Source organism: Periplaneta americana, chromosome 2 (genome assembly GCF_040183065.1).
Source record: "Periplaneta americana isolate PAMFEO1 chromosome 2, P.americana_PAMFEO1_priV1, whole genome shotgun sequence".
Lineage (NCBI taxonomy): Eukaryota > Metazoa > Arthropoda > Insecta > Blattodea > Blattidae > Periplaneta > Periplaneta americana.
Window position 1 is genome coordinate 149,149,377 of NC_091118.1, and position 27,795 is coordinate 149,177,171.

Below are 27,795 nucleotides of genomic sequence, written 5' to 3' on the forward strand. Positions count from 1 at the left end.
TGAATACGTCTGAATAATTTCAAGTTAGAAATATGGTCGAGCATAAAAAGTCGTATGAAACTTGCCTATAATGGTAATTAAGACGCTCGTATGAAAATTATGAAACTCGCTTGCGCTCGTTTCACAAACAAACATACTTGCGTCTTAATTACTATCATTATAGGCTCGTTGCATAATGTACTATTATAATATGCACATATGTTCTTCTTGTATTTCACCTATGCTCAACTTGTCAATTACGTTTCTCCACCTGAAGATGATTTAAAAAATCGAAAATATTAGTGGAATTATAATCTTATAATATGAAATAATTATTACTATATAAACTCCAACTTATCTGAAATTTTAACCTCAATATGACTTTCAAATCTGACTACACTAAGGCTAGCTGCGTACTCAGGTTTCGAACAGGCAACCCCCTCGTCCCTAGCTCCCTCCGTGCGTTACCAGCCGGCGATCGAGCAATGCTATAGAATGATGACTAAATGATGTGTCACTATGAATTTTTAATGAAAAATCCCAGACGTGACCGGGACTCGAACCCGGACCGCCTGCGTGACAGGCTGGAGGTCTGACCACTCAGCCACTGCAGAGGTCTCCTAGTTGGTTACTGCATGTAAACAGCACGAAAGATCGTACTTAGTGTATAGGCCATTCTTTATCTCGTGAAACCAAATACATGCGTGCGTAGTAGCACAAAGTAGCTAAGAACATTATGGTGGGGTAAGTGAGCTAGCTAGCCACAAGTGGAAGCGTAGTGAGGGAGGGAAGCTTTTCAGCTTTTTCTTCCCCTCAAGCGCAAGTAGGTTTCACGAGATAACGAATGGTCTATAGCCGCAGAATTAAAATTACTCGCATTACAGGACATGAAGATTGACAGGACAGGGAAAGGTTAAGGCTCCCGCCCTCATAATCGGCCTTACTAAGCTGTAGGAGTGTCAATCCTATTATATGCTTGCCATATTTTCTCCCGAGGAAATGGCCATGGTATTCGTTTCTGTTGGAGACTGACAATGAGTGAACTCTAGAATCAGTGCTGCCAATGGATAGATGGAAAAAATTAATGAAACTGTCGGGAGTCGAACCTGTGATCTTCCACTTACAGCGAAACGCCTTAACCTCGACTCTATCGTGTGCTCCATAGAGTTGCCGTACATCCCGAAAATTAGAATTGCATTTTTTGGGGGGGGGGGGCTTCAGAAGAGTATTGCCGAAAATGGAAACCAGTTATCTTAATCCTTAATTGTAGGATATGAAAAAAATAATTTTGATATCTATGAGTAAAACATTTTCAATTCCTTCACTAAATAACTACCCATGTTTACATAAAACCACGTGTTTCTTCAGAGCTTGTTTGGTTATATTGTCTTTAGAGTAGAATACCTATATAATTTAATAGTAGTAAGATGAAAAATATGTATGTATTTATTTACACTGCAAATGGGCAAATACCCAGTGGCAGTTGTAACTTAATTACACACAATAATTACAATTAATAATAATAATAATAATAATAATAATAATAATAATAATAATAATTAAATGACCTAATAGGCCTAAGTGAACCTAATTACGTAACTATGACATGCACATTGGTACTGATACTCTTTCACTTCACTCTAATCTCACTCACTGCACTGGCAATGTGTCACATTCCACTGGCACTGTGACACATTCCACTGGCACTGTAGAACACATTTCGCTAACACTATAGAACATTTCACTGACATTATAAATTATCACTGATGGAAAGTATTTACTGCTACTGTAAACCGTAACTTCACTGATACAACACTTCAAATAAAAAAAAACAATTACACCCCTTACTGTTAAGTAGAATCATACTTCTGAATTTTATTGTCCTAAAATTGCTAGTCTGAGACCCTCTTATAAGCTGTTTTAAACTAATTTACAATGCAAATCAGAGGAATAGCTGGTCAGGCTCAGTAAGTACATACTATCTTAAGTAATGTAACATATTTTTTTGTAACATTTAAACTTCATGCACAACTTTTTGAGTTGTATTTAATCTCCTTAAGGAAGATGAGCCCTCAAAGGTCGCTGCAGGTAGGTCATTGCTCTACTGAATTCTATAATTATAAAATACGAAAATTATCGATTTCTATTTGTAGTCTATAGCACCAAATTATGAAGAGCTTTGAAACCCTCAAGTATAAAATAACTTCGCTTTTATGTGTTTTAAAAATACTCTATAGCTGTGTTTGAATATTCAGTCAAGTTATTAAATACAAAACATGTTAAATATGTGACTTATTTTTTCGTGTACCTCCTTCTTCATACATAATACATTAGAAGTGAATCGATTTAAAATTCATCCTGATTTCGATTAACTAATACACGGAAAACGTAATCTTACTCCAGTTATTGCATCAATATGTTTGCGCCAGTGATTCTTTTAATTATTTTTTCCAGTTGTAGTTATAACGAGTATCGGAATTGCTTTTATATTGTCACTGTGTCAATGTCAATGAGGAAATGGGAGGAAAAACATTTAAAAGGTACGCAAAAACGTAAATTCGAGCCTGAGAAAATCTAAATATGTGAGCTCCCAGCCTGTTAGCCATTTGTCTCACTCCCACTTTCTTCGTTCCACTGAAGGAACGTTAGAGCATTTTGAAGGGGAAAGCCGAATTTGGACCCAATATGTTGTAATTTTGTATCGATTTAATTTCGGTAGCCTTTATTTTGGAGAAGAGTTGTATAATAAAGTTATATCGTAATATCTTTCCTTAAACTTAAAGGTACGAATATAGGTTTTCCCAATAACATACGTGACTGAAAAAAAGAACACTGTTAATTTAAATACAAGCACTTTAAAATGCCATTATGTCTTTAAAACTAATTATTATTCCTATGATTAATTTGTAAACAAGTAGTTTGAGTTTTCTATCGAGTGTTAGGATTTAATATTTCCAACGTTTCGAAACTGCTTGCAGATTCCGTCATCAGGAAAATATTACTGAAGTAAAGGATCAGTTACTCTGTTTGGACTTTCTTTCACGAGTATGGTAAAAATTGAATATTTGTAAGTCTTAGAATTAGTTCAGTTTCTTCTCTCTTTCAGTTCCGCAGTGTGTACTTTTGTAATACATAAATCCATACTCTTCCACCGCTGTTAGAAATTTGCTTTGAGATTTTTTTTATACACATTAAACAAGAACTCCATAGAGGCTGGAATTAAACGCCTTAATCTGAATGTTAACAGTCAAACATTCTTAATGATAACTTTAAAAATAAGAACAATTTTTATTTGTGGACCTTAATTCAAAGTTACTAAATCAAAATTTCCATATGTGAATCATTTCCTAATTTTCAAGTGATAAAATGAAGGGAAGGTGTTTAATTTTACACCGTTATTTGAATTTCTAAGGATACATTACAAAAAACATTGTTTTATTTACTCAGTGCAAATTTCAGTAAAAGAACAGACAGTATTAAGATATTAACCATGGTGTCGTTACATTTCTTTATTTGAAAAGTAATATTATTAATTGTGTTTAGAATATTCATTCAAAAATAGACTCGCATCATTTGACGTAAAAATTTGTACAAGAAATGCGTACAATCGAGCTCATTGATGGACGGGCGGTATAAACGCTACCTACCACACCTCCTTCCCAATGTACGAGTAGCAGTTGCGAACTGTAGATCCCTTGTGCATTGATGGTCGGAGGTATAAACAAATGCTACCTACCACACCTCCTTCCCAATGTACGACTGGCAGTTGCAGTCTGTAGGTCACATGTGCATTGATGGTCGGACGGTATAAACAAATGATACCTACCACACCTCCTTCCCAATGTAGAGTGGCAGTTGCAGTCTGTAGGTCACATGTGCATTGATGGTCGGACGGTATAAACAAACGCTACCTACCACACCTCCTTCGCAATGTACGAGTGGCAGTTGCAGTCTGTAGCTCTCTTGTGCATTGATGGTCGGACGGTATAAAAATATACTACCTACCACACCTCCTTCCCAATGTACGAGTGGCAGTTGCAGTCTGTAGGTCACATGTGCATTGATGGTCGGACGGTATAAACAAATACTACCTACCACACCTCCTTCGCAATGTACGAGTGGCAGTTGCAGTCTGTAGATCTCTTGTGCATTGATGGTCGGACGGTATAAACAAATGCTACCTACCACACCTCCTTCCCAATGTACGAGTGGCAGTTGCAGTCTGTAGGTCACATGTGCATTGATGGTCGAACGGTATAAACAAACGCTACCTACCACATCTCCTTCGCAATGTACGAGTGGCAGTTGCAGTCTGTAGATCTCTTGTGCATTGATGGTCGGACGGTATAAACAAATGTTACCTACCACACCTCCTTCCCAATGTACGATTGGCAGTTGCAGTCTGTAGGTCACATGTGCATTGATGGTCGGATGGTATAAACAAATGCTACCTACCACACCTCCTTCCCAATGTACGATTGGCAGTTGCAGTCTGTAGGTCACATGTGCATTGATGGTCGGATGGTATAAACAAATGCTACCTACCACACCTCCTTCCCAATGTACGAGTGGCAGTTGCAGTCTGTAGGTCGCATGTGCATTGATGGTCGGACGGTATAAACAAATGCTACCTACCATACCTCCTTCGCAATGTACGAGTGGCACTTGCAGTCTGTAGGTCACATGTGCATTGATGGTCGGACGGTATAAACAAATGCTACCTACCACACCTCCTTCCCAATGTACGAGTGGCAGTTGCAGTCTGTAGATCTCATGTGCATTGATGGTCGGACGGTATAAACAAATACTACCTATCACACCTCCTTCCCAATGTACGATTGGCAGTTGCAGTCTGTAGATCTCTTGTGCATTGATGGTCGGACGGTATAAACAAATGCTACCTACAACACCTCCTTCCCAATGTACGAGTGGCAGTTGCGGTCTGTAGATCTCTTGTGCATTGATGGTCGGACGGTATAAACAAATGCTACCTACCACACCTCCTTCGCAATGTACGAGTGGCAGTTGCAGTCTGTAGATCTCTTGTGCATTGATGGTCGGACGGTATAAACAAATGCTACCTACCACACCTCCTTCCCAATGTACGAGTGGCAGTTGCAGTCTGTAGATCTCTTGTGCATTGATGGTTGGACCGTATAAACAAATGCTACCTACCACACCTCCTTCCCAATATACGAAATGCAGTTGCAAACTGTAGGTCTCATGTGCAGTGTGGTGGTCGGCAGATGTAAACAAATTATCTTTCTTTTCCGAGTACAAGAACGAGTGATATTTGGCAGCGAGCTTTGTGTTCAGTGTGGGAAGGAGGGAAGTCAGTGTTGGAGTTACTGGCTAAATGTTTCGGGATAATGAATAATAAGTATTTTATATGGAATAACAAATATACAATATAAATTATATTTCAGCGTCAATTCCCAAATAAAGCATGTTTCATTTTACTACTAATTGATACTTAAAATAGTGAGATGTCTGCCACTCATACATTAGGATGGAGTGTGGTAGATAGCATTTGTTTTGTACCGTCCGGGTATCAATGATCTTGAGTAAACAATACAGACATATGCCTATGCATATTTAGCTTAAGTGTTCTCTCTCTTCTACTCAACCAGTATAAAAATACATGGCAAATGTAAATAACATCAGTACAGAAAATAATAATAATAATAATAATAATAATAATAATAATAATAATAATAATAATAGCACAGTGTAGATTTGTTTAGTTACATGTAATTTTAAAGAGTTAAGCAAGTAAAATTTTGTGTTAAGTAAGATAATTTTGATAGCAGGAATGATTACATAATGAAGGAAAATTGATATATTAAAAATAAATATTCCACAGTAGTAATATTTGAAGAAATATATTCTAGAGACGAAAAGCAGTCTTACGGACAATCGGCGTTTGAAAGCAATAAGTGTCTGACACTCCTTTACACTTTGCAAACTAAAATACGCTATTTTCATTATTGCACTATCATAAAGAAATAAGACTTATATGATCAAATATTATTTACACTATTGTACACAATTTACAAAATAAGTAGGCTACAGTATTATGAAATAAATTTCTTGCGTCACAAAACAGACTTCGTACATAAGCTTAATATTGTAAATAATGTTTGATCAATGTAAGCCTACATTCTTTATTGTAGTGTAAATAGTAAAAATAGCATAGGCCTATTTAAGTGTGGAGTCTTAGAAAAGAAGTAGTTTTGTCGCACAGATACTTTATAAGTCCCAGAAAGGAGCAGTGCTCATGATCAGACATGCAACGAAACAAAACTAATTTTATTACCTAAACTATTCCTTCTTTTGTAAACGAGGACACTCGTCCTCTGATCATGCGCACTGCCTCCTTTCTAGGACTTATATAAAGTATCTGTGCGACAAAACTTTTTCTAAGACTGTACATAATTTAAATAATTTAAATTGTAAATAGTGTTGTAATTGTTAAAGTGGTCCATGTTTTGTTCTTTCCAACTTGACTAAACAAGAATCGCGTGAGCCGTCAGTCAAGTACTTCGCTTGCTAGAAGCACGCACGTCGTCGACTTAAAACTGCAGCAATACTTAATCTTGTAGTCTCCTGGGACAAAGTACTGTCCCTAGTTCATATTATAATTCTCTACACGTACCCACAGATGTGGGTGGCTGAATCCATAGTGACACTTGTGACGGACAAGGTCGCAGTTGGGGTTTTCTCGGGGTTCTCCCGTTTCCCCATATTAAGCATGTGCAACATTTCGTCAACATTTCTCAATTTCGTCATCATTCCATAGCATTCCGCGAACGCCGGCTGGCGACGCCCTGAGGGGCTGGTCTAGGGACGATGGGGGTTCTCTGCTCGAAAACAGGGTACGCAACGAACCATGTAGTCAGCTGGTGTGAATTTGGGAATCCGACTAGCTTGAGGGTTAGCGCAATAGATCTTGAAAGGTCACAGTGCTGGGTCGTAATGCCCCCTCCCGAAATTCCATTCCATTCCATTCCATTCCACAGATGTCTTCATCTGTAAGGGTACTATAGGCCTCCAAGAAACAGTTTTTCCTCTTTCCTCAGAAATGGAAGACATTGCACATTGAGGTGCTTGTGAATTCGTAAGCAGACAGCTCTTGTGTTTAAACAGTTACAACTTACTTCTTACGTCAGAAACCATTATAATGTAATTTCTCATTAGAATAATTCATGTTCTTCTGTATTATTAATACTGCTACTACTTCAGCCTCTTAAACGTTACATAATGCACAAATGTAAAAAGTGACTAAAATTGTTTAAAGTTCATAAATTATAAGCATTAACATGTGTCTGTGTTCCCAGTTAGCTGGTTAGACGCCAAGCACATGTAATACTTATTGAAAAGGTCAAATACTGAACATTACGAAAGATGACACCGATATGGCTATCAAAACTTACGATGCCGTTTTAAAAGTTCAGGCGAAGAGAAAGGTGACAGAATCATTTATTTAAATCTACCGTTAATTTTCACATTAATGCCGCTATTTATTTTGGTCTTAATTTGTTTTTTTTTTTTTTTTTGCCTCTGTTGGCTAGTCAAGAATTTCATTCGCTGTAACAAGTTTTCCGTATACGTCCCAGTATATGTCTCATTGTTTATTAGATTTGTTATTTAATTTCTTCATAACAACATTTTTGTTTTAATGTCATATATTTAATTTATTTAACCGTAGTTAGACTTGGACAATCATTCCATAATATACAGTGTGTAACTGATGTAAACTGCCAAAACATTTTGGAGATAGAGCGTAAATTACTGAATAAGAAAATATAATAAAATTTTTCTGTAAATTCCGTAGTTTCCCTAGGATAGAATTTTTTTTCTGTGAGTCTAACGTTTTTAGAAATGATAGTAGATCGTCATTATTTATATACTTCGGTCCGCCATGTACATTGCAACTGTGATGATATCCTTCTTTACAAATTAGGGTACCCCGTTGTCTCTTTATTGTCGTGGTGTTAGCGTGTCTTGAACGGAATTTCATTGGCAATGAAGTTCACATTTACTCGAACAATAAATATCAGATTACTATCAATCTTAAAAACATTATATTTTAGGAATTAAAAAACTAGAATACAAGAACAATAAAATTTCACTACACGTCATGTTTTGTAGATCGAGATGTACAGTCTGTATAATTTTTGCAGTTTATATCGTTTACACCCTGTAGGTAGGGGCGCACAGTGAGCCAATGTAAGCCTAAGTGCAAAGACTCGATCCGGGTTCGGTCATCGAAAAGCTAAGACATGCCAATAGTACAATGTTGGTAACAGCTGTACCGTTTGGCAGTCTGTTTGCACATACAAATATCAGTATTTTTTTTTGTTTCCGGAGTTAAAGAAAGAATGTGTGTAAAGTGACATACGGAACAAAAAGGGCTTATAATCAAAAGTCATGTTTCGAGAAAAGAATGATTGAAACATTTATTTTTATTTAATTGCGGTGAATGCACTTTTATGAAAATAACAATTTGCATACTGTTACAATAATATCTGTCTAAAAGTTTCTGTTAAATAAAGCATTCAGACTTTAATAGTGTTATAAATAAATGAATGAATGAATGAATGAATGAATGAATGAATGAATGAATGAATGAATGAATGAATGAATGAATGAAATGAATAGATAAATGAGATAAATAGCTAAATAAATAAATAAATATTATCGGAACATTTTATAGACCCTTTTTTCAGAGAACAAGTGTATTTTATCAAAATACAATCAATATGATTATACGAGATTTTAGCAGAAATTAAACATGAGCATTGAACAGCGCACATTACAGAGGTTTACAAGTTCATAATCATTTTAGTAAAATTATATTTCTTACATAAATCTCATAATTATGTCATAAATTTTACCGAATACGTGAAAACAAGGAATATCTGTTGGGTACAGATTATAGGTTATTTAGTATTAGGCTTAAACTAGAATAGATTCACACTCACTTCAAAGTTCATCTTCAGAGTGCAGTTTATCCTGGATGGACTTACACTCACTTTGAGGATCATCTTCACTGATGTTTGCTGAGTTCCAGAACTACTCAAGGGAGCATGGTTTCACTCAATTAACTACCCTCTCTCTGTTTACAAGATATTGAAACGAAACTACGTAAGCAAGTAGATTTTAAGACTGAGAATCGAATTAAACATTCTTCCGAAAAAGGGCCTATAGGCCTATGGGCCCATTTTCCGGCTACCACCTCAATTATTTAATAATGTACCAAGTGAAAAAGAAACATGGAACATTTGAAGATTTGACTTCAACAATTGAAGCCGTAACGCAGTATTTGAAGACGATGAGGATGGTGATTGTAATTTATTAAATACTAATTAATAGGGTAAAGGTTGATAATATTGTGATACGAGTAATATTGTGATAGTTCTTTTTGAGAATTTAATACAATTTTATTTAGCGAGAGAACAACCGGTTTTGTGCAGCAACTTGTCCATGAACATTTCCTTGATAAGTTGACAAAAAAAACCGATCTTCCTCTCGCTCAGTAAAATTGTAATAAATTCTAAAAAAGAACTATCACAATACACTCTTATCACAATTTACCAACGTTTACCCTACATTGGAAGACATGGTCGCGAAATGCAGGAGCCTTAAGCTTCCGCTTACTTACAGCTTGCGCGATGGGATGGTCACTTCTGCCAATCTCAGCTATTGTCAGATATATCACATTGTTCCGTATGCACTTATAATCAGCGATGCCTTGGCAGGAAACTCGTACAATGAGGATGTTGGATAAAACAGTGATAAGTGCTTCCTCACAACGAGCACGTGCCTATACATGAATAACTTCTCTTGATGCTATCTTATAACACGATTTTTATTTCCTTTTAAAACTCTTAGTTTTGATTATTATAAAATTTTTGAGAGAACCCTGTCGTTAGAAATAGTGTTCGTGCGCTTTTACATAATTGTTCTTATTTAAAATTTCAAGAAAATTCTACGAAACTTTGGACACACATTACAAAGCAAAAGACAAACTGTTGTTAATTATATTAACATATCGTCGGCATATTATTTACTTATGAATATTTATAAATTATTTCAATTGTAATTAATTGTTATCATAATCTTTTTAATGTATGCTATTGTCTTTTTATTACTTAAATTTTATTGTATATTTTTTTCTTATTTTTTCCCGTCTACTAGGCGTTTTGAACCCCCGAACACAAGCGTTGATCATACAGGAGATAATTTTATGTTTTAATATGTAATATGCTCAGTATTGTTTAATGTATTTAATAGGTTCAACATTGTGCTCCCAAATATTGACATTATTTATGCTGCAAACTTATGAGCGGGATGGAATTTGAACAAATAAATAATAACCACAATAAAACTTTAAAATTGTTAACAACATAGCATTATAACTTGTACTTTGATTTGGAATATTTTAGTAAAATTCTGGACTACTTACAGTTTCAAATGTTTTTTTTATAATCATCAATCATTTTCATCCTATAATCTTCCGCTACGTTCCTGTATTCATGGGAATTATATACATCGTAATGTCGCTGTACATTACATTTCTTACAGATAATGTGTTTTTTACGCGTTATACAATGTGCCTGTCCATCGTGATAGCGGCTTGAAAGCTTGAATAACCGATCTTCATGCTAAGATTGCATAACAGCTATTGTTGATTCTAGAACTAATAGTGCGATTTGAGCGCCAATTAATAGTCTTCATAATTACACTGATATCCCTAAGGTAATTTAGTCGTATAATGAACGAAAATGATCAGCTTACCATAAATAAACGTATAAATATAAAAAAAAAGTTAATAAATTCTTTCCATCAGCCCAGCAAAATAAATTATACGAGTACATTTTAAAATAAAATAATAACATAAACATAATACATAAATATATAAAAAAAGCTATAGGATCTCTCTAACACGTGCCATCGTGTTGTTTTGAGTAGGTATTGTAAAGCAAGAAATTGTATGATTCGTATAGAGTCATGCACAACCGGTTACGAAAAATAGAAATTATATATTGCTATTGAACACCTGACGCTGTAGTCAATATGCAAAGCTCTTCCGTCTCGCGGAGTGTCTGAGGTTCGTTTTAATGAATATTCGAGTTGCTTCAGACCATATTGAGCCATGCAGACGTTCCAAGAGCACTTGCAGGGACGCGATTATCATCGTGTAGGCCTATTATTTAATTTATAATTCTTCTTCTCTCGCTACAATCCAATCAATCAATCAATCAATAAACCAACCAAGTAAATAATCATTCATTCATTCATTCATTCATTCATTCATTCATTCATTCAAGTATTACAGTTGGTATCGTCAAGAGCAAAACTTATCTTCTTAAAAAATGATTTATTAACCAAATAATGCATTTGCTTGGAGTAATTGAAAGGCATTAACAACTACTGTTTTAAAGGTACGGTATGCATTTGAATTTAAAGTGTAATGTAAGTGTATGTAACTAGAATGCATGTAGGGTAGAAGTGGGTAACACTGTAATATGAATAATATTGTGATAGTTCTTTTTGAGAATTTGTTACAATTTTACTGAGGCAGAGGAAGATCGGTTTTTTTGCATCAACCTATCAAGGAAATGTTCGTGGACACGTTTCTGCACAAAACCAGCCTTTCTCTCGCTCAGTAAAATTGTATTATATTCTCTAAAAGAAATATCTCAATATTACTCGTATCACAATATTACCAACCTTTACACTATACTTATTTTCTCTTCTATTTAATAAGGAATTGTAATTTATTCCATTCTTGCATTTGTTAACACACCAGATTTCATATTATGCATTAAACTTAATTTCTTTGTTCTTACCGGTGTCTATTTGTTCATCTATATATATGTCATGAAGATAAGTGTAATAAAGTATACAGTCAATTATTATAGGCCTATATTAAGCAAATGCATTTTTTTAAATACACATAGTAAATTTTCTTCAATTCTAGGCCTACATACTCCGTTTGTGTACTCAGAAAATGTCACTGTTCTGTCTAGCCTGCAAAATATCAAGGGCAACCGGTTGAAATTAGAACTTTTGGTCGGATGCTCTACCTTGACGGATCTCTCTGACCGGTCGAATGAAACCCGTTCTCCAGCTCTCTAGTACCAACTGTGTACTTATTCACCCTGCCACCTCTCTTGTGTCGTAAGAGGGGAAGGGCATCATTGCACGCGAGCCGGACTGTTTGCTCTGCGAGCGCCTCACACACAGCGGGCTCATACTGGCAAGACTGATATAAGCCAAACAGAGAGAGTCAGCAGTTAAGATAGGCATAGATTTTTGACAGTAAAATTGAAGTCTAATCTAATTTTGACATCTATGGACAGATGAAGTAAGTAAAGCATAACCCGTAATCCATCTAGGAATGGCCCACGAGGCAATTGGTTTGCAGGGCTGATTACATAGAATACAAATAAAAATAACGATGTTCGACTTACATTCGAGATAGGCCTACACTTAAAATATATTTTTGATTTAGTCCATAATTTAATAAATAACCGGTCGTTCAGTTATTGATAAAAATAACCGGTTATCAAGCTAAACCAGCAAGCAAGAATAACCGGTAATTAACGAATTAAGGCTGGTTCACAATAAACCGGGAACGGAAACGATAACGAGAACGAGAACGGAAATAATGTTAAAATATATGTATTTAAATGTGAGCATTCACAATAGTTAATTGTGAATGGTCATATTTAAATACATTCATTTTAACAATATTTCCGTTCTCGTTGTGTTTCCGTTCCCGTTTTATTGTGAACTAGCCTTTATTCTTAGGAAAATAACTGCCTATCCCTACTGTCTATCCTAGTACAGCTCATGCATTTTGTCAAGACACTCCCCCACTCTTCCTACAGAGCTGTGCACGAGATCGGATGAATATACTTACGAATTATAGGGGAATGGGTTAGTTTTTGCCTTGAACTCTGTAGACACCCGCCCTACCTTCTCTTCTACTTTTATCCCTTCCACAGAAACGTTGTTCCCGTACTGCACATCGCGAGTGTCTTGACAAAATGCATGAGCTGCAAGTACAGCGTGTTTCGCCACTGGTTACATTATCTATTATATGCGCTCACAAGCAAACATTCTGATGGGAGATAAGAAATTGAATTTTTTTCTTTCACCATGTTAATAATGTCAAAAGAAGTGCTTATACAAATTTTAGCCACTCGACCGCAATTACGAGGGCCGTAAAATTAAGTTCGCCAGGGGCCGTTAACAGAAAGAAAACACAATTCCATTGGAAAAATTGATTAAAACAGACACAGCAATTGTTGAGCTATTTTTCAACATATTCCCCATCGGAATTGAGACATTTGTCATATCATGGGATGGATAGAGAGCTTCAGATGGCTGTCAAACGCTGGTTCCGATCCCAAGCGGCACAAGGATACAAAAATTGATCCCATGGTATGACAAATGTCTCAATTGCAGTAGGGGATATGTTGACAAATAGCGCAACAATTGCTCTATCTGTTTCAATAAATATTTCGATGCAATTGTGCTTTTTTATGTAAACGGCTCCAGGGAAAATCACTTTCTGGACGGACTCGTAATTACGGTCGAGTGGCCAAAATTTGTATAAGCACTTCTTTTGACATTATTAACATGGTGGAAGAAAAAAAATAACTTTTTAACTTTTTTATCTGCTCCCATCAGAATGTTTGCTTGTCAGTGTAGCATCTATACTTCAAACCGTCACTAAATTAGGTAATAACTAGGGAGCGGATTTTTATGTGCTAAAAAATTTAAATATATTGATTTTTTATGTGATAAAAAGTACGAAAATATTTGCTAAAAATAAAAAAAAAATATTTTTTTTTTTAAATATGACAAAAATACCTTACTTAGCTTGGAAAAGAAAAAAAAATGTTACTAGGTACTCACCAACCACACTTGAGTGCTAGTAGTTGGCCGAGAATTGCAGTGAACAACAAAGGTCATCTCCAAATTCTCCATCACAAATGCATGCCGATTATCTCTGAGCAACGACTTACGCTGTGAAAACGATCTTTCCACATCATAGGACGTCAGACGTGCATATTTAAAGAGAGGAATGTCACAAACACAAACACCGTCAATTTCATCTCCAGGCACACCCTCCAATATTTGAGCAACTTTACACATTTTTTTATATCCACTGTTTTTCCCAAACACATTCTGGAATTTGTCCTTTCGTACTTATACTTCTAAACTGATAGCGAATCTAGTTTAATTTTCACGGCACTCACCGCCCTGTTTCAGACGACAGGTTTTTGGATGTTTCGAGTTTCTTTATGACGTCACACAAAAAGCTTAGATTTGCTAATAGGAAAGCCAAATCGTTTTTTAAATAACCATCTTTCAGTATATCTTGAAGGATATCGATTGACGAAGTCCGATAACAGGGAATCACAACAAGACGTATTGCCTTACTCGATGGACATGAGAGAGAGGCGAGAGATTTGTTTAAATTAAATAATGTTCATACCCGAGCTCCTATCTGTTGTGTTTCACAAACAAAGCGTGGAATGAAATCATCTTCAGCAACAATACACATTCCTAATTATGTGTTGCAAGATCTCTCCTCCTTGTCCATGTTAATTTATTCTCTAATAATAACACTGATATGCTGTCTAGCAGTTCTCAGAACTTGAGGCGATACTATTACAAAAATGGATTACGGATACACCACACAGCGCTTAGAAACACGAAGCAACCAAGAATTCTTAAAAAGATAACGTACTTATGAGTGACATAGGCCTAATTGATTTAGTTTTAAAATGTTTAAAAGTTCTTGTAAAAAAATTATTTAAGTAAAAAAAGTCCAAGATTTATGTGTTTATAATAGATTTCCTGAAAATATGTATTTACATATTTTTTTTTGTGAAAATATGTGTTTTTATGTGAAATAAAATTCGGGTTTGAAACTTGAAACTTCATGTTCGGAATTTTTAACTTTGTTAATTGTGTTTTATCACACGCAAAAGTAATATTTAATTACATAGGAATCCGCTTCTTAGCAATAACAAATTAATGAGAAACGTCCGAAGGAGAGATGGATAGACTCATTTTAATTGAAGAGAGAGAATGGTATTAAAAAGTTGTAACATTCTTCGTAATATTATTCCTTGACCTTGAAGCGTGTTAGTAGTATTTCCATGAAAGGTCACGAATTGAAACTGAACTTGAGGTGAGGAACAGCTGAGCAGCGACAGTGGCTGCATCCTTGCTGAGTCATACTGGAAGAGAACTGACCACGTACACGTACAGTATACCAACATTGCGAAGTGCAATCATTCGTGGAATTCGGGGTTCATGTTGTCTTCGTAAATAATGTACACTTGAGCTGGAATTAGAGACATTCATATGATGTTTTCTGGGATGAATTCTAAACAGACTTTGTTGCTACTAATAACATTGTCATTAACTTCATCAGCATCATCATAATGATCATTCTACCTCCATCACCACACTGCTGTGGACTAATGGTTAGAATGTCTAACCATGGAACGAGCGGGCCCGGATTCAAATCCTGGTTGGGACAAGTTACCTGGTTGAACTTTTCTCTGGGATTTTTCCTCAATCCATTAAGAGCAAATGATGGGTAACTTTCGTCGCGGGATACCAGATTCATTTCTCTGACATTATGACCTTCATCTCAGACGCTACATAACCATCGCACGAGTGCACCTCTGGACATATGTGGACATGGTCCCACTGTCATACATCTATGACGCTGTGCATGAGGGTAGGCCACTAGAGGGAATCCAAGAGGTGGAACTTATACTGAGAGAATTCGATCCGACATCGAGATGAGAATCCTGTGTGGTTTAATGGATAGAGCGTCAGCACGTAGAGCTGAAAACCCGGGTTCAAATCCCGGTACCGGAGAGAATTTTTCTCCGTTCCACTCAGCTTTCATCAGATTGCAATAAGTTAAATAAAATTGAAAAGTGACTACACTGTCTACGTTTCACGTAATTCACACATTTGGATTTTCCATATTAAACATTATTTTGAACGTTGATTGATAAAATGTAACAAATATGTATTTATATGCACTAAAAAGAAAAATATGCACTAAACCCTGAAATATACAGTACATTAATATGCACTATAAAAACCTATCATTTGTCTGCAAATATCTTGAAACGGATATAAATCATGGTAGCATATGATTTTGAAATAAGGAATATAACGTGCAAATATGCTCAAATCCGACCCCTAATTATTATAACAGAATCGAAGAAACAGTTTGAAGAAACGAGGCAAAGCAGAGTTTTTTCACTTTCCGAGATTCTGTTACGCACTCAACGCAAGTGTATCGCACACTATTTGTTGGACGATCGTCATTTAAATAAATTTGTTTCTCATTTTTAATATTGCGTAAATTTGTTTAAGTAAAAATTTCTTCTATAAGAAACTTTTGAACGTTGTTGCCAAGGCAGTAAATAGATTATTTTCTTTCAGTGTAAACTGACATTGTTGTTTCCGGCAATGAAATTAAGCGGGTGCTCGTGTAAAGGGGGTTAAGTATGAATTGGCTAAAATGGAACAAGTATTGATTTGAACTGTTCAGAATTACTTGTTTCTTGTGTTAAAGGGATTGTCATTCTTCCATCGATGATGCTGTTACAGTGCTTCGTATTTTGTGACAATGGGGTTTTGCTTAGTACCTAAGGAGAGAAGTTTACATATCTTCCAAATTGACTTAACTCCCTTTACACGATTGTATATTGTCGACCTTGTTGGCGAGTTGGTATAGCGCTGGCCTTCTATGCCCAATGTTGCGGGTTCGATCCCGGGCCAGGTCGATGGCATTTAAGTGTGCTTAAATGCGACAGGCTCATGTCAGTAGATTTACTGGCATGTAAAGAATTCCTGCGGGACAAAATTCCGGCACATCCGGCAAAACTGATATAACCTCTGCAGTTGCGAGCGTCGTTAAATAAAACGTAACATTTAACGATTGTATTAATCTGATGAATATATTATGAGTTTAATTAGAAGTTTTGTAATCATTTAATGATTATGGCAAACGAATTGGTTGAGGATTTAGTGCATGAAGAGATTGAAGAAGCACAGAGGATCGGTTGCGCTAAATTAATACCGGAAAAGTTTAAAAGAAGATAATAAAATATGTATTTTTTCTAAATAAAGATTTCATTTGTTTCTAATTACCTCACTGAGATTTCTTTTGTTTGTATAACAACCCGAGAACGTGCGGTATTGTCAACTTACGAAGGATGTAAACAGTGGTAATTAGGGGAAAAAAGCATAATCGTCGAAAAAATTCTTAACCAACACTAAGACATTAAAATTAATGTGGCTCCGTAGCCATGTAGTCAACACGGTGGAACCTCATCGTGTAAAATAAATAGGTACAGAAAAACACAAAATAGGAATATATACTATATTATATATAAATATTGTTTTTGTCGGGAATCGAATCCAGATCACCTGGACTTGTAACGGGACACTATTACCTGTGGACTCCGGTTACTCTACCTGCATTTGAAGGGTTCAGAGCTATAGGGGCCAAGTGCCATTTATCAAAAACTGAGAAAGCAAGGGTTAAAGTAAAGTGAAAACCATAGTTTAATGAAGATTGATATAATTTCGTTTTAATGCGCATAATTTACATTACTTGCTGTATGTTTCTTTAAATTATGCCGATTACTTGGCTTTAAAATGCGACAGGCTCATGTCAGTAGATTTACTTGCATGTAAAAGAACTCTTTCGGGACAAAATTCCGGCACCGGCGACGCTGATATAACCTCTGCAGTTGCGAGCTTTGTTAAATAAACCATAATTAAAAAAAAACTTAATTTTTTAACTTTTTTTTATATATGGCGCTTGGGCGAGTATGGCTCTGAACCCTTCGCTTAATCTAGTACAATTTTGATTTTAGAGACTTATTAATAACCTTGACTTCGTCATGCAGTTGTTTTGCTTGCATCGAGAGTGTAAATGTCCGACTTCTACGTACCTTTCAGTTATGTTTATGCAAAGGATCACGTACTTCCGTGGAAATATAAGTTTGTGTATATCATATGCGGAATTTTATGCGTATATCTGTCGTGACAAGGATGAGCTTGAAGTGAGTGTGGTAGCGATTGGGTATAAAGCTGAGAGTAAGCTCTAAAGTAACAACACTTACAGAAGAAACTTCCTCCTGGATTGGTCTTCTATGTTAGTCAGTATGAAGCTAACGGTAAGTAACAATACAAAATTAAATTTGGATAGGGAGAAAAATAAGAACTCAATGCACGTAGGAAATAGGTATCCACTTCTCAACTAATGGCGTTTTTGGAATATAATTTTGAGATCATTTTTTAATATACTTCTTGATTTATATAGGTTTTATTATACTCACAGGAGACATGTCTTTGACGAGAGATTTTAGAAAATAACAAACACCTTTTCACTAAGTCAAACTAAGTCGTACCAAAAATAATAGTAATATTTAAGAATTTGTCATTATCCTGAAGCAAATATGTTCTTAGGGTACAATATGTCCTGTACTCGTGTAGTGTAATCTCAAATGTACGGTTGTAGGCAAAATGACTAAGCCTACTCTGTTGGATTATTTCTAAGCCGAAGAACTGATCATCGCGTGTAGCTATCCAGTGTCAAAAGCGCCTGTTCACAACACTTGTGACCATTTGACGTGTCCCTTTCTGTGTAAAGACTTTGGTCCGACTCCTAGTGTGATATTTTTTTCTTATTTAATGTGTTCTTTAATCTATTCAATGTAATATTTCGACGTTTTGCGAGTGTCTTGCTCAATATTTTCAATATTTCAATAATACGCAAAGAGTCATGCGATTTGTAGTACATACATAACAGTTCCTTACTAAATACTCATATTACCAATATTATAATAATAGGCAAAGACTCACGCGATATATAGCACAAGTGTAGGAGGTCCATGAATCGATTTACGGTACTTCAAAATAATAGTTACATGTAGGGGCACATACGTCGTCTGATCTGGAATTTGCCGTAGCTCATGTGAACGGTGCGTTATACTTGATAATTCCAACGTAGGCAATCTTTTTGCCCACCAATATACAAGTAGCTGTGAATGAGATGCTTTCAAAACTTGAACACTCTACCAATAAGTTCCTGTTGTATTTGGGACCAAGAAGAAGTTCAGAGTCATTAGAAAAATTGTTGTTCTCACTTAATCTGTGTTTGGCGAATGTAATAGATAATACACATGGATTTTTCAGTTGTGAAGTAAAGGATTTCGCGTGATCTTTTCAAAGTAGATGAAAACGATGAATTTGTGAGAAAATCTAAGCAACATATTCTTTATTTATCGCATATTCTATTAACCGAAATTTTAACCGGATACACCCTCGAAGAAATCAATAGGCTACATTACATATTTGTCTAATAGTGCGTTAACTGTTTAATATAGTCTATCTAAAAGCATACAACATATGTCAATTTTATCCTATCTGTATATTTTTTCAGTTACATCATAAGTATCTACAGTCATCTGATTTTCTTTCACATATTCTGTGAATCAGTGGATTTGATTAGTTTTAAAACGCACTCTTCTGCGAAGAATAGTTTTTGAGCATATTATATAGGACATAGACATTTCATACATAAGTTAATGACGTTAAGCATCAATCTTGTACGGGGTCAGTTAAAGACAATAATAAAATTTAGAATAAATCCCCAAATATTAAATAATACGAAGTCGTATGTAGAGCTATAGTTGCAAAATAATGTTACCTAATTTTTATTTAACTTTTTCCGCAATAATTTTGGATTTTTTTTTTTTGCAGCTTCTAATCTGCAGTTACACTTTGGCCCTCATCGCCTTCGTCGATGGGCGGCAGATAGTGAAAGAAGATCACTTAGTTTTTGGAGATGATTTGTTAGGAGGTGTTCATTCAATTGGGGAGGATCACTTAATCGGAGGAGGACATTTTCATGGAGGTCACTTCATAGGAGATTATCCAATCCACCCCGGAGGTCATCTAATAAATACCGGAGGGAAGAGTTTTGGAATTGGAAAGTTCAAAGAAGAAAAACTCGACAGAACTATAATACATCCGTCTTGGATCAATGATGGCCCAATTTACCCGTATCCAGTTGAGAAAGAAGTAATAGTACCTATTGTGGCGGAAAAGGATGAGATCTTAATTGGAGGAAACAGATTTATTGGAGAAGGTTTACTCAATGGAATTGGACCAATTGTTGGTGGGAGCCACTTTTTTGGAGACCAACATTTTGGGTTTGACGATACTCGCAGAATTATCGACGAACGTATCGTGCCAGTTCCTACTGAAGGAGAAGTGTTAATTCCAGTTGTGGCTGAGAAGAATATAATCATCGAGCAGCCTATTCCTTTAACTCTAGAAAAAGAAGTGATCGTCCCAATAACAGTCGAGAAGGACTTAATAGTGCCATACAAAGTCCAACACAATGTTTTGGTTGAGAAGCCAATTCCATATCCAGTTGAAAAAGAAGTATTGGTCCCATACGAAGTACGAAAAGATGTGATAGTGCCGGTTGTAGTGGAGAAAGATGTCGTAGTCGAGGTACCAGTGGCTCAACCGTTCCCAGTCGCCGTGCCGGTAGAGAAGAGAGTACCAGTTCCCGTTGAAGTTCCCTTCCCTATCCCAGAGCCATATCCTGTTGAGGTTAAGGTACCGATCGATAGGCCTTACGCAGTTGAAGTGGAAGTACCTCGTCCCTACCTGGTGCCCCAGCCTTATCCTGTACAAGTCGATGTGGTTGTTGATAAACCGTATCCCGTCGAAGTTCAAGTTCCCGTACCACAGCCATACCTTATAGAAGTTCCAGTGCCTATTCCTGACCCACAGCCTGTTATTATCCAGGAGAAAGTGCCTGTCGCAGAACCATATCCAGTGGAAGTAAAGGTCCCTGTCCCTGAACCGTACCCAGTCGAAGTTAAAGTTCCAGTTGACCGCCCTTATCCAGTTGAAGTTAAAGTTCCTGTACCAGAGCCATATGCGGTGGAAGTTCAAGTACCTGTTGACAGGCCTTATCCAGTAGAAGTGAAAGTTCCGATACCAGAACCATATCCAGTAGAAGTTAAAGTACCAGTTGATCGATTTTATCCTGTTGAAGTGCCTGTCATTGTTCCAGAACCCCAACCCTATCCTGTTGAAGTGAAAATTCCAATTTCTGACCCATATCCTGTAGAGGTAAAGGTTCCTTATCCTGATCCTTATTTTGTCGAAGTTGAGGTTCCAGTAGATCGACCTTATGCTGTGTATGTGGAGAAGGAAGTTCCTGTACCAGATCCCTATCCTGTAGAAGTTAAAGTCCCAGTAGACAGACCCTACCCTGTGGAAGTTCAGGTACCATTTGATCGTCCTTACCCCGTGGAAGTTAAGGTACCAGTGCCTGATCCTCAGCCATACGCGGTTCCAGTTAAAATTCCAGTTCCTGAACCATACCCCGTCGAAGTTAAAGTTCCCATTGATAATCCATATCCTGTACTCATCGAGACACATGTACCAGTTCCAGAACCCTATCCCGTAGAAGTTCAGATACCTGTAGACAGACCCTACCCTCTTGAAATTAAAGTTCCTTACCCGGAGCCATATCCTGTTTATATTCAAGTTCCTGTAGACCGTCCTTATCCTATCGAAGTTCAAGTTCCAATTCCTGATCCTCAACCCTATCCTGTTTACATTGAAACAAAGGTCCCATTTCCTGACCCTTATCCTGTTGAAATTAAAGTTCCTTATCCTGTCTATATCTCCCAGCCTTATCCAATTGAAGTAGAGATGCCTGTTGAACGGCCTTATCCTGTGGAAATAAAGGTACCTTTCCCCGATCCGTATCCAGTATATGTTGAGAAGAAGATTCCTGTGCCAGAACCATATCCTGTGCAAGTGAGCTTCCCAGTTCCTGAACCTCAGCCGTACCCTGTTGTGATAGAGAAAGAAGTCCCTGTGCCAGAGCCTTTCCCAGTTGAAATTCCAGTTCCCGTGGATAGACCTATTCCTGTCATACAGCCAAAACCCATCCCAATACCTATACCTCAGCCAGTGCCCGTACCAATTGAGACATCAATTCCTTACGAAGTAGAGAAATATGTTCCGTTTCCGATGGAAATTATAATCGACAGGCCTTTCCCTGCGTTACCAGCACCTGCACAAGCTTTGGAAATAGATATAACTAAATTCAATACCAATGGATTTGGTAATTTTGTACCACTTGAGACAGACAGAATTTTGGAAATCGAAACAGACAGCGTTCTAACTAGGCCCACACTTCAGTCCTTTCATCTAGATTCAGACAGATTCTTCAAATTATCGGGCGACAGGACAGATTATAAAAATGTTAATAACAATTTTATTCCCTCAGTTCCTTTCTCTCTCAAGAAACCATTGACATATACGATAGAAAGTAAACCTTGTGATGATTTTGGGCACAAAAATATTTATTTCTAGTTTGTTTGTATTTTTTTACAGTATTGGTTATGTACATAATATTATTTAAGTTCATTCACTGACATGGATGAGTTTAAAAGCTCAGTCCCACATATTCAAAAATCATACTTCACTTTCAGATCTGTTGCATTGTTTTAGTTAAAATATACAATATGAAACCGCTTGATTCCCACATTAAGGGAAACTTGTAGTGTTTGTATTGTATGATTCGTTTTGGAATCTGTCAAGTTTTCTTTCTTATCATTATAATTAAAATAACAACAAATTGTGAGCTCTCTCTCCCCAACTGTCTCCAATATTTTGTATTTTCAGTAGTCAGTGCACATAAAAACGAAAATTCCTTTTGTACTTGCCCGCAAGTCTTAATTATAACTTCTTGAATATTTCTGTAGTTATCCCTCACTTACAATCAGAATATGAATTAGTTTCTTTTCCAAAACTTACTATGCTATCGTCTAGAGATAGCTCACAATGAGATAATTATAAATGTTCTTGACATCTTTTAGAAAGTTAAACATAAGTAAATTCGTCCAGTATTATATTGTGTCCATATATAAATTCATTAATACAGAATTTTCAGTTTTCTTTTATTCAAATCATATGCGGTATGAAAATGATACACATTTGAAAATGTTGTCTCTTATCTGTAACCGAGGGTATGACTATACCCAAAAAGAATTTCATTGTATCAAATTGTAGAACAGTTTATATGGGACGATATCCTCCTGTTTTTTCATTATAGTTTTGAATGAATGTTGTCAACCTTTTCTAATGACCAAAGCGAAGTATTCGTATTTTCCCCAGTTGAATTGTTCTACTGAAATAATTGTATTATTTTTATACTTTTACTTGGCAGTTATGGGACACCATGTACCATGTTATAAATAATTTAATTGTATAAAACATATTTATATATTTATATTTTCTTTATATGTACAAAAATGCGCCTTAATAAATGTGTTGAACAAGTTTAAATGTGAGTGATATTAATGATTCTTATTCCATTAATTTTTATTAGAAAAGTATATAGGGTGGAAGTGAAATAATTCTGCAGGTTTAAAGCGGCGATAGGATACTTAAATGAATGAAAATCTATATTACATTTTGTGATTATATGTACGGTTAGTTAGAAAATTGAGTTGGAAGTTTCAGCAGTCTGGCAACATCGCCGCTCACACTCTGCTCTTTCTTCTCGTAATACAGATATGTAAGTGGTCAATTAACTCAGGTCTGTCTGCCTTAGTGAACAACCTCCCAACTTCCTCTCTGGCTACAATGTTGCAAGCTGGTCGCATCGGTCAGTGGCTTCAAATTAGTGGTTTTTAAATTAAATTTACAAACAAACCTGTCTACGTTATTGAAATACGCCAGAGAGATAAATGATCTTTTTACTAAATTTTCACAGTCCTACTCGCAATAGTTACCGAATAAGAAAGTGTTAAACATTTGGAAAAAACATTTTTTCTGAAAAAGATATGGACTCTTCATCAATATGGTGTTACACTTTTTTGTTACATACAACATGAGCCATTCACTCCCAAAATCTGCAGAATTATTTCACTTCCACCCTGTATAGTATAATGGATGATATAAAAAATAATTAGTTCCTTTCATTACAAGCTCTAAAGAAGCAAAGATGTGATAAAAACTGAAATGACAAACACCTATATTATTAATATATATTAAAGGAAACTAGAGTCGTATGGTTGTAGTTATAAGACTAAGAGTACTAAGAAATTGGCATTTGAAAAACCAAACTACCAAAATACCACGATTCATTTTTCTTTAACAAATGTCGATATACAGGACATACAATAATAAAATTTACATATTCATGAACTGTAGCATCTAGTAGGCCTACAATTAATCATAAAGTAAATAGGAATCTAGTTGTTTAAAAAGGTAAATGCAGACTTGGTTACCATTTCCACTACAAATATACAGATATTGTTCCAGAAGACTTCAATTTTCTTTCTTTCTTTCTTTCTTTTTTCGTTTCTTCTTTCCTCCTTCCTTTTTTCTTTCGTTCATTGTACCTTTCTTTTTTTCTTCCTTTCCATTCCTTCCTCTGTAGTCCCGAATAAAGACCACTATGCTGTAGGGAGGGAGTAGTGATGTAACCAGGAATTTAAGATGACCAAGTTTAGGGTCAGCGTATTCCGAATCTCACCAGACCGGTGGACAACAGTGACGCGTGACGCTGCAGCGAAATAGGAACAAAACTGCTGGAAGGTTCGATGGCTGTCATGGCGGTTGTACAAGTTGTTGTCTGTGCTACGCTAGCAAGATTTTGCGACATTTCCGTACTGCCATCTCGTTCAAAGAAAAGAGAGCATAAACAATATTTATTTCTTGAACCAGTAGTAATAACTGTCCCGTTGACATGTTCGCTCATAAGCCATTAACATATTGTTTTTACGTTGTGCTCATTACAAACAATACATTAGAACACACTACCATGACACAACAGTTCACGATGTTATTCGTCTGCTAATTCCCGCTCTATACAAGAACCAATCAGATTCACTGATGGAGACTGCCACCACCTCTGCAAGCTGATGTAACGGTGCGACACCGGTGGAGCATCAGTGACGTCATCGTTGAAATTCGGTACACCGTGATGCCATCAGATTGCTCAGCGCTAAGATTCGGAATACGCTCAACCTCACTGGACAAATTTGTCTATACTTTACATGCTAAATACTCGTATTTAAAAGACGGTAATAATAATAATAATAATAATAATAATAATAATTTAATACAATGACATTTAACATCAGTTTAGGCTCCACAAAAGTTATTATAAAGAAAATCCATTCTCCGTTCTTGCTGAGTGAATGAACAGACGCCGACCTTGAGTAAATTTAATGTAGTCATTGTGATGAGAATGGTAGCTTCATAATTTCTTTAAATCATCTGTCAATTTAGAACAATCTGTCAGCAGGAATATAAATGATTTGTTATTCTAAATTTATTGGTCATTATCGGTAGAAAGTCAAACAATATTTTTCTTTTCACTGCTGCAATCGCGACGCCAATGGTGGATTGTTTCTTCATGGCTTAAATCTAATATATTTGTTTAATATTTCTTTTAAAAATGGGGAGAGGGGGCTTCAGCCTGGTGAGCCGCCCTCTGCCTACGCCACTGGAAGGGAAGATATTGCCTTTGAATGAACACTATACTTCGTTACATAATGTCTGACAGGAGAAGTAAACATTGCCGGAAGAGGAGGAGAGAAGTGTAATTCCTATTCAACCAGTGGCAGAGGTCTCATTCTGTAATTATTTTGAAGTTGGACGGAAGTAGAACGCTTCAGACCGCCAAACTTAAAGTCAAGCGTGGAATGAGACCTCTGCCATTGGTTGAATAGCAATTATACTTCTCTCCTCCTCTGCCGGTAATGTTTACATCGCCTGTCAGACATTATGGAACGAAGTGTAGACATCTACATGTTACGGGACTTCGGCACAATGCAGAGGAGATCATTAATGATTCGTTAGTATCGCTCTATGCAAAAAGAGCCTTTAGTCTATATTTTGTCGAACGTGAGTTATTGTCGAAAATTGGTCTGTCAACCATGGTTACATCATCTATGATGGAAAGTCGTCTGTCGCATATGCCTATGCAAAAATACGGGTTTCTAGTTTTAAGTAATATGTGCAGAAAGGGCCTACATATAACGAAGCATATATCACACATCTTAAAAATGATATATCGGCGGCATTGTTGCTCACAGATAGAAGTAATATCCTCTTTCATAGCTACCATTGTTGGCGGGATTGCTCTATCTTAATAGTTCATTGACATAGAGTAGGTTATGTTGGTTTGTTTCAATACAAATACAGAACATTGGAGTACGTATCCATTAGGCTACACCAGAACGGATGTTAACACAATTTGTAAAAATTCGTAATAATATTTACATCTTTTGGTCTGTAAACTAATATTTTGTGACTATCCCGAATCACGCAAGTGAAATGGGTAGGAATTGGTTACACATTTTGTGACTGTAATAGCCAACAATGTTATCTTGTGTAATTGTTTGACAATTAACATCTTTTTCTTGAATTTGCGCAAATTTCTTAGTGTAATGTACTTTGTCCTATGCAGAAAGGTCTTCAATCCACATTTTATTTTTCGAAAAACAAGAGTATCCTAAAATATTAAACATAAGTCATCACTTCAAGATAACACTGATGAACAACACGTATTCGAATTTTCTTCTCAAAATATAATTATACGAAGATACACAGTAATTTATTTCTCAACATTTTAATTTTTGTGAGTGAAACCCTTTCTGCATAGAGCGATGTTATGAAAGAAAACAAGTAAAAAATTCGAAGACTGGGGAATTCAGTGCAACGGACGGTGTTTCAAGCCGCCATTTTCAGTTGACTATCTATGAGGGAAACAAATTACGATCGCAAAGCATGTTTTATAGTACCGTAAAAAATTTGGAGTTTTAAATGTTGGCAAACAAAGAAACAAATGCTAGGGGAGTGATGATAAAAACAGAAGAAAGTATATAATGATTAGAAGAAATAAAGTACTCTAATTCAATAAAATATTAATTTCCTTACTGAAATTCTATTTCACTAACGTTCCCTTCACCATAACGTTTGAACGGAGCCGCCATTTTCAGTCGACAATCTATGCGGGAAAAAAATGACGATCCAAAGCATGTTTTATAGTATCGTAAAGAATTTGCAGTTTTAAATGTTGCCAAACAAAGAAGCAAATGCTAGGGAAGTGATAAAAACAAGCAAATGCTAGGGAAGTGATAAAATTGTGAGATAAGCAGCCATGATTGGTTGAAAGACGTCCTGTCGTGCCGTTTTATTGGTCAAAAGTAGTATGATTAATATGATGTAGTAAAAGTGTAATAGCAACGAAATACCCTTTTTAGCATCCACGATACTAAGAAAGTATTTTCTGGCATTTCATCTGTTTATCTGCCGTCCCTCACGTCATCCCTCCGTCTCTCCATGTACAACCATTTCTGATAAACTGCTGGATAGATTTTGCTTCGTGCTAGATATCGAAGAAGACGAAAGAAATTTCACTTTATCCATAATAATTTTTTATTTTGACTCACCGGTATAAAAAAAGTTCCATCAAACATATACGTATTAAGAACCTGCAATTTGAACACAGTATTGGCAGGGACATGGGGTCTGAAATTGTATTGAGAAATTCATTCATTCATTCATTCATTCATTCATTCATTCATTCATTCATTCATTCATTCATTCATTCATTCATTCATTCATTCATTCATTCATTCATTCAGTATTCTGCCCAAGGGCAGGTCTTTCACTGCAAAGCCACATTTCTCCAGT

At 36.1% G+C, this 27,795-nt stretch overlaps 2 protein-coding genes across 2 annotated transcripts in view; one reads left to right on the forward strand and one right to left on the reverse strand.

The window, feature by feature from the left end:
• The window catches only part of LOC138694697 (angiotensin-converting enzyme-like), a 197,051-nt gene that overhangs the window by 55,267 nt on the left and 113,989 nt on the right, over nucleotides 1-27,795 (reverse strand). The gene's annotated exons all lie outside the window — the stretch shown is intronic.
• LOC138694696 (uncharacterized) lies at nucleotides 18,097-23,436 on the forward strand. Its single transcript, XM_069818682.1, has 2 exons — nucleotides 18,097-18,221; nucleotides 19,810-23,436. Exons 1-2 carry the CDS (start codon nucleotides 18,198-18,200, stop codon nucleotides 22,453-22,455), a joined length of 2,670 nt encoding a protein of 889 aa, XP_069674783.1. The 5' UTR covers nucleotides 18,097-18,197; the 3' UTR covers nucleotides 22,456-23,436.

Bases quoted from the DNA above. Each gene is read 5' to 3' on its own strand.
- LOC138694696 (XM_069818682.1), top strand. From the start codon at position 18,198: ATGTTAGTCAGTATGAAGCTAACG. The intron at 18,222-19,809 runs GTAAGTAACAAT...TTTTTTTTGCAG, and splicing joins TAGTCAGTATGAAGCTAACG to CTTCTAATCTGCAGTTACAC.